Here is a 12,388-nt window from a genome sequence, read left to right as displayed (position 1 = left end):
CTGTGAAAATTCGCACAAAAAAAAGTTCAGCATTAGTCGGCTCTAGCAGCTTTTCAGACACCGAAAGAGAAAATTCTACACATTTGCAAAATCCAGCAACAGTTTGAACTTCAGAAACTACTTAGCATATACCCACCATCAGACAACCCATAATAATAGAGCCAGACAGCCAATATTTCCATATTATTCACATACGTCATAAATTGTGGAGCCGTAAAATTTCCATTTAAATTTAGCAGTACGGCATATTACAGCTCCCTATTACCCAATCACCGTTCTATGCACTCTGTTGCCGAGGCCGGGGAGATGAAAAAGATAAATTTGACATCCCCAAAGAAAACATTCCGATGATTAATTCTCGCTAGTGTCTAGTCACATTTCTGACATTGAATAAATTTCCTACTCTTTTCTTTCTTCGTCAATTTGTCTCTTCACCTCACTCTACTTTGCTAATGCTGGTGCTGTTTGCCATAGGGGGTATGACCTGTGGAGCGTGCTCGGCCTCTATCACCGATGCCGTCTCAGCTCTCTCGGGTGTAACCTCAGTATCGGTCTCGCTTCTCACTGACGAAGCAAAAATCGTCTACGACGAAAAAGTGATTTCCCCTGAACAGATTAAGCTGGCTATCGAAGACTGCGGTTTCGATGCTCAAGTCATCAAAAGCTCGAAGAAACCTATTAAAAGCTCAATGAAGAAAACTCACGCTCCGCCTCAATATGAAATTTCAGGCTCAGCTAATTCAGCCTCCATAGCCTACAACACAACAGTTCACATAGACGGAATGACTTGCGGAGCATGTTCCGCTTCCATCACCGAAGCTGTAGAGAAGCTTCCGGGAGTTGAACTGGTTTCTGTTTCGCTTGTGACAGAATCTGGGCTCATCAAACATACTAGTGAAATTTCCAAGGAAACCATACGACTGGCTATAGAAGACTGTGGTTTCGATGTCACCATAGAGAAGTCTAAGATGGTATCCTCTACTTCCTCTCCTTCGTCTTCTGTGTCTAATAATGACGTCTCTGGCGCTGTAGACGAAACTACTCTTGCTATTTCTGGCATGACTTGCGCTGCCTGCACTGCTTCTGTGTCTGAAGCTTTAGAGCAAAACCCTGCAATTTCGCTGGTTTCGGTTTCGTTATTAACCGAAGAAGCCCGGGTGTGTCATTCTGAAGCAATACTGCCGGATGAAATCAAGTCTTTGATAGAGGACTGTGGATTTGGTGCTGAAGTAACCAAAACTGTTCACAAGAACGTGATTTCGTACGAGGATGTCAATGAGCCAGACGAAATCAGTTTGCAAATCTACGGAATCTCTGAGCTGACTGACACCACAAGTCTTCAGTTCAATATCGAAGCGTACCTCAACAGTGTACCTGGGATTATAGACTTCAACCTAGCATTCAAATATTCGCCGGAAAGAGCTAATATTCCCTCTTCCACGTATGTCAATTCCTCCACTGTAAGATCGGTGGTATCTCCGCAAGAAATTCCTGAAAACGAAGAGAATCTCATCGACGAACTTCAAATAACGTACGATCCTCTGCTCATTGGAATAAGATTCTTGGTTGACGGTCTCAACGATATAGCGACAGACATCCACTTCATCATCATCAACTCTGTTGACCAATCGTCTGTTTCTCAGCTCAGATTACTATCTCGTGTTAAAGATATTCAGTACTGGAGAAACAATTTCTTTCAGGCATTGTTCTTGGGGATTCCGGTTATCGTGCTATCCAATACGCAGAAGATTCCTTTCTGGAAGCACATGATGATATTCCCTGGGTTGTATGTTGTATCTCTCCTTCAGTTTGTGCTAGCTGTTCCAGTGCAATTCAAGTTGGGAGCTGTATTTAACAAGAAGTTTCTTTATTTTGTCAAGAACGGTGGGAAAAACGCTACTATGGACGTATTAGTTTGTATTTCTTCTCTGGTTTCCTTCATCTTTTCGGCCATATCGCTCGTATTGAGTGTATGGTCAGGTCAGGAAATGGGACCTCCAAAATTGTTGTTTGACACTGCTTGCATGCTTATCTTGTTCATATCGTTTGGTAAATGGTTGGAGAATAAGGCTAAGGGTGCCACCTCCACAGCCTTGTCCAAGTTACTTTCTTTGACACCAACCAACTGTACCATTGTAAGTGATACTGCAAGTTATGAATCGTTCCTCAAACAGCAAGAGTTTGAAACAAAAAGCGATGTAGCCAGTTCCATGTTGGATTTCCCAACTAAAAATGTCAGCATAGACTTGCTCCAGTCTAACGACATTGCTGTAGTTTTACCAGGAGCAAAAGTGCCTGCCGATGGTATTGTAGTGTATGGTGCTTCTGAAATCGACGAGTCAATTATCACTGGAGAATCATTGCCAGTATATAAACTGAAGAATGAGCAGGTAATTGGAGGCTCAATTAATGGTTCTGGTTTGATCCACATGAAGGTCGTCAGAGCCGGAAAGAAGTCTCGCTTGCAACAAATTATTAACTTGGTAAAAGAGTCGCAAGTCAATAAGGCTCCGGTTCAGAGATTCTCCGATTACATAGCGGCTAGATTTGTGCCTGTAGTTTTGTTGCTTGCTGCTATCACCTTTGCGTTTTGGGTTGTTCTTTGCTACAACCAGGACAAGTTGCCTATGGCTTTCACCAAGGATGAGAACGGTAAGTTCTTTGTTTGTTTGAAAATCGCAATCTCGGTCATTGTAGTTGCCTGTCCTTGTGCTCTTGGATTGGCTGCTCCAACTGCTGTCATGGTAGGTACTGGAATTGGCGCCTCTCATGGAGTGCTCATCAAAGGAGCTGATATCTTGGAGAGGGCCAACTCCATCAATGTGATTCTCTTTGATAAGACAGGTACCTTAACTACCGGTGACATGACATTGGTAAAGTACAAACAAATCTCCACTTCTAACCTTAGCGAAAATGACTGGTGGACTTTGGTAGGCTCCGTAGAAAGCAATTCCGAACATCCTGTTGGCAGAGCTATTTGCAAATCTGCAAAAGGAAAGCTTAGTCTTAATTTTGATGAAGATATTTTTGATTCATCTATCAGCGAATTCAAAGTGTTGATGGGTTTGGGTATCAAAGCAAATGTGCAATTGCCAAATGCTGCAAAGTACGATGTCCACGTAGGAAATCATAGAATGGTGGATGAAATGTTTCCTGATTTGCTGCAAGTCATTCATGAGCATTTTTCAAGTAGCACGGATTCCATTCTGAACTCAGTCAATACCTTGTCGTTTGTCATTATAAACGGTCAATACGCTGGATACTTGGAATTTACAGATAGCTTGAAACCTAATGCTAAGGAAGTGATTCATTATTTGAAAACAGTTGAAGGATATCAAGTTGGTATGGTGACTGGTGACAGCAACTCTGCAGCCCGCAGAATTGGTTTGGAAGTTGGAATTCCAGAGTCTAATATTTTCAGCGAGGTTTCTCCTGTTCACAAAGACGCTATCATTGTTGATATTAAGGAACGTCTTGGTGGTGACAAGAATGTAGGTATTGCATTTGTAGGAGATGGTATTAATGACGCACCAGCACTTGCTCAAGCCGACATTGGTATGGCTATAAGCTCAGGCACTGATATTGCCATTGAGTCAGCTGATATCGTTTTGATTGGTGGTAATCAAGGTCACGTTGACTTGAGTGGAGTGTTAAATGCATTGAATATTTCTAATGCTACATTCAGAAGAATCAAAATCAACTTTGTTTGGGCGGCAGTCTACAACATGATTATGTTACCGTTTGCAATGGGCTGTTTCCTCCCATTTAATGTCATGCTTCCTCCAATTGCCGCTGCTGGTGCCATGATGTTAAGTTCTGTCAGTGTCGTTTTGAGTTCGTTGCTCTTAAAGAGATGGAAAGCACCAAATACTTCCTTCAAACATGTTTCTTGGAAAGTCGACCTCGAAAATGACGCTAAATCTGAAGAATTCAGCTTGAAAACAGGAACATTAGAAGATTTTAATGCTGTCAAGAGAAATGGAAAGTCCAAGTATAGAGTTGGCAAATTTTTGACTACATTTAATATTGGAAGGTATTCTCATTCCAGTACCACGTACGAATTAGTTCCTAATGCATCTCATTAGGAATTTGTAAATTTGGAATAGAGAAACCCTAATTACGTTATGAACTTATGAATATAGAAATGTTTGAATATAGAATTTTTTTGAGAAACTTGTAGTGCATCTGTTTGCAGCACAAGTATAAGGGGAAAGTTTGGGCAAATTTCTGTTATTTGCTACGCTAGGGAACTTATTGTAATAGACATTATCCTTTTGAAGTGTACTTCTTTTAAAGATACGATGACGTACTTCATCATCTATTGCAGTTTTGTGTCATCGTACAAAAATTTTGCACCCATTTTACCTGTAGGTGCTGCGCTTTCTTTTTTGCATCCAAATGTGTTTCGCTAAGTACAAATTTCTATTCTGCCTATGATAACAAAACATTTGCGGCTGGTGAATATAGTTATAGAACCAATTGCATATATAACATCTACTTATTCCTTTTGTCTTTGGCCCACTTAATTTGTTTCTTTACAGTAGTCATTCTTAACTGTCTGCACAAATTAAGCAAAATTTGAGAAAAAGATGAGATTGCACTGCATTTTATTAGCTACCTTCGCCGTTAATGAATTGGCAAACGCAGCTGCTATTCTGCCAATTGGCATGAATAATTCTATTGCAGACAGCACACTGGAATTACTTCCTACTACGCTCCTCGGAGAAGTTGGTGTCTCTAGTAATGACTTGGACTCAGAAGTGCATATGGCAGGTTTGTTGGGGTGGGTAAAGAATGGTAAGACGAAGACAATCAATTTTGTGAAGATATTGAAGGAAGTTTTGGCAAACATTAAAAGAGTCGAAGAAATTAAGAAAGGCGAGAACAAGAAGAATGAGAAGGAAAAAGAACCGACTAAAGATGACTTGGACAAAGAAGAAGAAAATGGTGACGACGATGGAGAAGACAATGAAGAGGAAGACAATGAAGAGGAAGACGACGACGAAGAAGGAAAAGGAGAAACGAAGAAGGGTTTGGTCAATAAACTCAAAGGCTGGTTTGGAAAGGGGTCTTCTCTAGTCAAAAGAGACCTCGTTGAAGATTTGTTGGTTAAAGTGTTCGTTTCTTTAAAGAGGTCTGGGTTGATAAACTCCATTATCAAGATGTCCCTCACAGACGATGAAGTTAGAGAAGGAGTAGTCGACATTGCTGCCGACTTGTTGGAAAGGGATGTCATTCCATTTGAAGACATTTTCGTAGCCTTGAAGGACTCAGGTCTTGCTGTTGATGTTATCAAGTTTTCACTTACTGATGAAGAGACCAGAGGAGGCGTTGTTGCCTTAATCAGGGAATTGCTTCCTCATTTAATTGCTGATGGATCGATCAACCCTAAGGATCTCATCGCAACCCCACCAAAAGTCTACAGGCGTGATGCGAATACCAAAACATACCTGTATCAGTTAATGGAGAAATAGGAGGCAAGGGATGGTCTTGTACGATTGCCGCAAGCTGTGAAGAGCGAGTTATGGATAAGGCTCTGAATATTCTACTCCTAGGTTTATTTCGTTTGCTTCTACTAGAAGTAAGTCTTGTCTTCGGTTGCCAAAAATGCCGCTGCTGCTGCTCTCTCTACTTCCCACTAAAGCTATTTCGATTTTATGACTTGTGATTTTGTTCTTTCCTGATCATAGAGAAATCTTGCGTCCTTGTTTTCCATTTCCTTAGAATTGATTTCAGAATTTGTCATTTCATGCAGCTTTTCTGCAGCCTTTTACTAAATTTCGAAATACAGACAGCGACATGATACTCTGTTTCATCCGTTGATTTGTTTTCGTGATAACAGATTGTCCTAAACAGGCGAACATAAACACAAAAATCCATGCCTCTAAAACCAAATTAAAGTTCAAAAAAATACAACCTTTCGTTCATTGCTGTGAGATCCCATTAATACTATTTCTACATGGTTGACATCTCCCACTTATTACAATCATTAAGCTTGGTTTCTAATATAAATTCACTTTCTTCCTTTATTATGTTTCAATAAATACCTATTTATACCGTGCGAATATAAATGCTCTACAGAACTAGGAAATTTAAATAATACACCATAAATTAAAAAAGCGAACAGTTTAAAAAGTTTATATCAACGGGTATCAACATCTGTAAACAAGAATTAAATGGAAGTTTTATAAGGTCATTTAATCAGCTTACAAAGCCAACAAAGCACCGGCAGCCAAGACAGCGGCACCAGCAGCGTATTGTCTAGCGGCAGCACCTTCGAAGGTGGTGACGTTGGATGGAGCGGCGGTGGAGTTGACTGGAACAGAAGTGGTGACAACTCTGGCAGGACAAGAGGTGACTTCTGGTGGGCAGTCAGTGATGGTGACCACAGTCAGGGAGTAGACAGTGGCGGTAGCGATCTCGGTGGAGTTACCAGCGGAGACGGTAGCAGCAATGGCAGCGATGAGGGCGACAGTAGAGAATTGCATTATTAACGAAAGACAAGTAGTTGGAGTTGTGCTGAAGAAAGAAAACAAGATTTTTATTAGTTTCACGAGGGACCCGGGCTCCAATATATACCACTGAAAGCTGAATCTCAGGCAGAGGAGACGAGAAATGATACTGTGAAAAATTTCTCATTTCGTCAAGATTGCAAAAGTGGCAGCAGATTGTGATTATTATCGCAGCCAAAATCAAAACAGACACGCTTTTCTCGAGGCAGCCACCTGCCTATTTGGGACAGGCGGGACTACATATAAGGGACATGCCGGACAGTCAACCTGAATTAGGAATGCCGGCTACTGGAAGCAGAATGGGCAAACAAAGGGAACCTCTGGGGCGGCACCGTTTACTTGAGACTGGAAATGGCAGAAGGCTGATACAATGGTACCACCTAAGCTATGTATGGTGGCACGCTTGGAAGTGGCATCGAATTTCATGAGATAAGCAAAGACGCAGTCATTGCCAGGTTGTGATAAGTGTCTGCACTGCATATGTAGAAAATTAACTACTGTCTGCTGAAGGATTACGAGGCATGTCTGTACTGGTCGTTGGGATAACCTGGAATAACCTGGTTTAGAGGTGTTTAGACAGTGACAGGCCAAGGCAGGTCGCTGGAGGGGTATGTGAGATGCCGTAGGGTCTAATGAGCAAACATCGTGTGATGCAATTGCGGATCTGTGACTTACTGGGTTTTCTGTCTGAACTGGAGGAGCCTGCAGACACCGCTGCGGCATGAATATGGAAATGCAAAAAAAGATTATGGAACCGCATCGCATACAAAATAGTAACAAAACCAACCGTTGCAAGACACAACTTCAGGTGGACTCTAACATTTCTACAGAGTCCATAAGCTCATAACCTCGTCTCATAATTTACCAGGACTTCAGGCTTCTGACAGACGTCAACATTAGATCCGCAACCCGTAGAGACTCTCTTTTCTAGATTCAATTCTCAACTAATTGCCACGGCACGTTATCCAAAAGCTTTATCTGGTTGTCTGTGGTTCCTGCTTGTAATTATCGGGTATTGCATCACCGCGAGATCGTGTTTCATAACAAACACACGGTGGGGATTGTGGTACGATTGACGGGAAGGACTCCCAGCACGAGGTCAGCCAGTTGATTGTGCCATTGTTGTGAATTTTGGTAGTGAGTCGTAGAAATTGCTATGGTCGTGTGGCAATTGGAGTAGTATGGTGTTCAATTTAGCATGTAGCTTATTGGAAAATTGCCAGGCTGAATTGGGGTAGAATATTTGATAATATCTTGTCTACTCTACTTTAACTGTATCACAAATACATTCTATAAGCTATTGTCGTATTCTGTTTCATTTTCCCTTTACGAATTCTACTCTTACAAACCGAGCAAATATGATCTTATTATCATTCCGCAAACCCATCTGTCTCTATTGCTCTACCTGTTTATATTGTCTTTGTTTATTTTCCGTCTCTACCAGTCTATATTGTCTCTATTGTGCTCTATTCTGTCTCTATTCTGTCTCCATCCTTTCTCCCTATATTTTCTGTCTGTACCGTTCTCTCCAGGATGTCATTTCCTCTTTCTTGCAAATATCCACATTCCACAAACACGCTTTGTTCATCACTGGAGTCTTCGACTGTGTAGTCTATGCTATCTTGTATGCAAATATGCTCGTCAACGTCATTGCTACCATTTCTCTCTCGAATTGGAATTACTGTTTTAAGACCTTTTGGATTCGCAGCTAGTGGAGCTCTGAATACCACCGAACCAGCTGCATCTCCAAGTCCTTCTTTAGCTGTCTTCCTCTAATCTATAATGACCCTTGTCTCCGTGGTGGCTCATTCTATTCACAACCTCTCTCTCCTCTACATCTTCTCTATCTAGTATCCATTAACTATAACTTTTGACGTATGATTCCCTTTTAGTCTGTAGATTTCCACCTAGAATTCACTTCTGGGTGTCACGTTCTTACGGCTGTACCAGTTGACAAAGTCACGAAGCGCAGACCTCACTCTTCTATTGTCCTTGTTTGGCAATGCCACTGAAACTGTATCCATAAGCTTACTGATCTCTTTCTGGTTGACGTTGGGTAAAGCCTTCACCACTTCATGCAACCAGCCTATAGAAATATTTTTATCTGGAACAGCTACCAAGATCTTGAGAATCAAGTCGTTGGTGTCCTGCTGAATATCGTTGTTGAACTTAAAAATCAAGCCATTCAACACCACTCTCAACAACTCTCCTCCGTTATTCTCGCTAACGAGAAACTGTTGCATGCCGTGTCTGGGAATAGTCAAGTCGCTCTCATCAAAGAACGAAATTGGAGGGCTAGGCAATCCCCATGATACCAAGTCTACAAGGAAGTGTATACATGAAATGATTGGGTTGAACTCGTTGATCAGATTCAAAGTCAATAACGATGCCTTGAGAGTAGACTTTAATAAGTCCTGGTTGGCTATCACCTTAAACGGGTAAAACATAAGCAAGTCGTTCATCATACGGAAGTAATCCTCTACAACGTCCGACATGGCACGAACTCCCTCTTCATTGGTATTGAACAATAGGTTAAAGAAATACGAGCATTGTTCCATACCAAATCTGTAGACAGCATCCTTGATATCTTCCGAGGTATACTCATCACCGTATTCTCTGATCAAAACCCCAGATACCCAAAGATAGCACCCATAGTGTGACTGCTGGAAGCCCTGAATCAACAAGGTAGCCATTTCGGGCAAAAGACTGTTCAAATATGTGCTCTGGGATTGAATTCCTGACTTGACTAACTTCAAAATTCTCTCACTTGCAATGACCGACTTACCATATGCAGCCAACAATTGAGAAATAGCTGGCCATATCTTTTCTATGAATAAACGTGCAATAGGGCTATCAGGCTTACTGAAATTGTTAGCCTTCAAGACATATATGAACTTTGTCAAAACCTCAATTTGATCAGCAACAGACTTGGAGTTCGCTTCATTTTCACCAGCTACGAGCAATTGATTTAAAGTCTGCAAAGTTGGCGAAATGAACATTTCTGTAGTGGTGTACAAGTTTTCCGTTGGTAACTTCAAAATTACATGGGCCAAACCATCAACTAGTTCGTACGTTGATTCCAAGTCAAGTTGGTCACGAACTTGCCCATACAACATGTACAACTGTTCCAAATAACTGACCAACAATTCGGAACAATCCTGACAAAAATACATCAAGGCTCGAGAAGCAGCAATGATAATGTCGTGTTTTCCCTGTTCGTCTGCGCTGTTGGAGCTGACAATCTCAAAGCCCTTGATAATGTAGTTCAATTGTGGTTCCAAAAATCCCGGATTCTTGGCTGTCCATTCGGTATACCGTCCCAATACTAATGTAGCTGCATACCTGACCTTTGGATGTTCCGGCAACTGCACAAGAAATGACATGATAGTAGGCAACATGACTTTCTCTTTGGTAGAAACTTCCTTAGCCATGGCTCTCATGGAAAACAAAGGTGCCTCTAAGTGCTGCCAGTTGGTCGAAGGCATGTTTGAGGATAAAATGGTCTGGATCTGGTGGAAGGGAATGCTCAAAGCCTTCGAGGGTCCTACTACTGCACAGCAGTCTTTGAGAACGTCCCCCATTTCGTAACGGAACTCTTTGAACTTGTCTTCCTGTTCTCTATCACCATTGAAAAGGTCGTGGTCATTTCCAGTTATGGGGTAGGTTAAATGCTTTATTATGATGGTGATTAAATTGGCAAAGATATCTGCCAACTCTTCCTTTGATTCCTGGAACTTGGAAATGGTGAGCAACTGCTTCAACAAGTGCCAGAAATAGAATGTGTACTTGACGATGTCCAAGTCGTCTTGGTATTTACAGATTTCCAAAAGGATTAACACCAACGGCTTGAAGTGCTTCGGGTTCTTGGCGATAAGAACATGCCACGACTCGCCGGCTTCCACATACAAACGTGACAAACCGTCAAATGTTTCGGGATCTTCAAGTCTATCAGGGTTAGCATGCATAAACGAGTTCAACTCGATGATCTGTTTGTATAAGGCTTCGATGAGCTCATGGTTGTCGATGTCTCTTGTTTCTCTAATAATCGTACAGAGACATTCAATAGACTTATCAAAGGTTTCTTCGCTGGCTAAACTACGGAAGATAAGTGAAGTTAAAGAATCAATACGGAGAATGCTTTCTATGGGACATTCCTTGATCCACGAGTTCAAACAGTCGAGAACCATTGAGTCTTGTGACGAGTTACTGGAGTTAGTGTCGGTCAAGTTCTTCAACAAGAGTAACACCTGTTCTACGTTGTTCTCTATCAATTCTCTAGTTCTCGTGTTGAACTCATCGTCGGACAAAGATGTCTTTTTGACGTCAGACAACTCTTCGGGCAAGATCTTCAAGAAGTCCAACAAACAGGGCAAGTACGTTGCCGTCAGCGATAACTTAGTAACAATTTCCGACACAGCATCCTGCCACGTCAAATATTGCAATGCAAGCTGTGCTAACGCAACACAGAGCTGCGTACGCACAAGACGTTGGTTGTTGGCGGTAAACACCGTTAGTAATTGAATAATGGAATTTTTCAAGGTTGCAAAGTTCTGCTCTGGCAATTGAGACAAATCGTATGTCACTTTTGAACGCAACGTCTGGGCGGCAAAGAGCTGAATATGGATATCTAAATGCGCGTCGTTGAGAATGGTATGGACGATTTCCCAAGCATCTTGGGATTTTTGGAATGTCTCGAGAAAATGGGTAGCGTTGATTTTATCGTTTTGGTTAGCATTGGAGTACATAGTCTCCAATGCCAGCTTTAGCTGTTGTAAGTTATCTCCAGCGACCATGGCAATGCTTGCGACTATGAGCTTTTAGGAGATGGTTGGTGGGGTACGACAGTGACGTGTCTGTGTCTTCTGGAAGCTTTGCTAGCTCAGAAATGTAAACCTGGTTAAAGAAGGATACCTAATGGCTGTGAAATGTTGATCTTGTTTCTCTCTGTATAAGATTGAAAAATTGTCTAACGGTAACCACACGACTTTTTGACTGAAGTATTAGCGATGGGGTATTAGTAGAAGAGTGGAAAGGAGACTGCAAAAAATTGGAAATGGATGGAAGTCATGATCGAAGGAAGTTACATTAAGAGGTGATTTGCCTATGAATTTTTAGTAATACTTTATTTTGTTGGTAGCTGTGTTCCATGTGGCTATCTCTTTAATTGGGGCTACAGTAATTTATGGATGAGATCCAATTGATTTGTTGATATACAGGATACAATTGCTTGTTAATGGTTCAGTACGGGGAAATCTACGATAGTAGAAGGAAATCTACGATATTAGAAGGAAATCTGTGATATGGAGAAGGAATAGACAAGTAATGTCGACTGAGTTGATGGCGCAATTGGATTATTTCTGAGTAATTAAATAATTTATATGTTGGTATATCGACTCGTGGATGTCAAGTTGTCGTTTTCTAAGCTGGTTCTGTATCATCAACTTTCACCGAAACTTGAGTATAGCATGTATGAAATACGAGCATCGATTGTATTGCTTCCATATGGAGATTATTACATTTCTTATGGAACAACCACTATAAGTGTATCAATATCGGAGAATTCGTAAAGTCACTTCTTGATTGGTGTTCTTCTTCATATTGGCAGTAGATGGCCATCTTGAGAAACCCCCCTACAGCAATTTGGAGCTTGAGTGGTCTGAACTCGTGTAATAGTCGGAACACGTCTAACCATTATTCGATTTTGAGCCTCCCATAAAATTGTCTACTATTTTAGTTGCAAAATCCAGACAAGTCCAGTACAAACCACTTTCGCCCACATGCAGGTGTTGTGCCTGAGCGCAGGCTGCATCCACACAATTTTGTGTATATGCAGTACATACACGTACAGTGTCTAAATAAGGTTCATAATCGTGTCT

At 41.4% G+C, this 12,388-nt stretch overlaps 3 protein-coding genes across 3 annotated transcripts; 2 read left to right on the top strand and 1 right to left on the bottom strand. All coding sequences in view use genetic code 12, as the record gives it.

Annotated features, from left to right (window-relative positions):
• Window positions 1-452: 452 nt before the first annotated feature.
• CCC2.2 (copper-transporting ATPase (Cu(2+)-ATPase)) lies at window positions 453-4,166 on the top strand (the record flags this gene model as incomplete). The annotated part of the gene is made up of 2 exons (XM_001385134.1): window positions 453-653; window positions 696-4,166. 2 exons carry the CDS (start codon window positions 453-455, stop codon window positions 4,083-4,085), a joined length of 3,591 nt encoding a protein of 1,196 aa, XP_001385171.2.
• A 909-nt stretch (window positions 4,167-5,075) lies between these two features.
• Window positions 5,076-5,411, top strand: PICST_46903 (predicted protein; the record flags this gene model as incomplete). Its single annotated transcript, XM_001385133.1, has 1 exon — window positions 5,076-5,411. A coding segment is annotated over one exon (336 nt), but the record flags the coding sequence as incomplete, so codon positions are not given.
• A 2,896-nt stretch (window positions 5,412-8,307) lies between these two features.
• Window positions 8,308-11,398, bottom strand: PICST_65774 (predicted protein). Its single transcript, XM_001384792.1, has one exon. It carries the CDS (start codon window positions 11,303-11,305, stop codon window positions 8,420-8,422), a length of 2,886 nt encoding a protein of 961 aa, XP_001384829.2. The 5' UTR covers window positions 11,306-11,398; the 3' UTR covers window positions 8,308-8,419.
• Between the last annotated feature and the right edge of the window lie 990 nt (window positions 11,399-12,388).

Source organism: Scheffersomyces stipitis, chromosome 5, assembly GCF_000209165.1.
Source record: "Scheffersomyces stipitis CBS 6054 chromosome 5, complete sequence".
NCBI classification, from domain to species: domain Eukaryota; kingdom Fungi; phylum Ascomycota; class Pichiomycetes; order Serinales; family Debaryomycetaceae; genus Scheffersomyces; species Scheffersomyces stipitis.
This window is presented reverse-complemented; position numbering and strand designations above follow the sequence as displayed.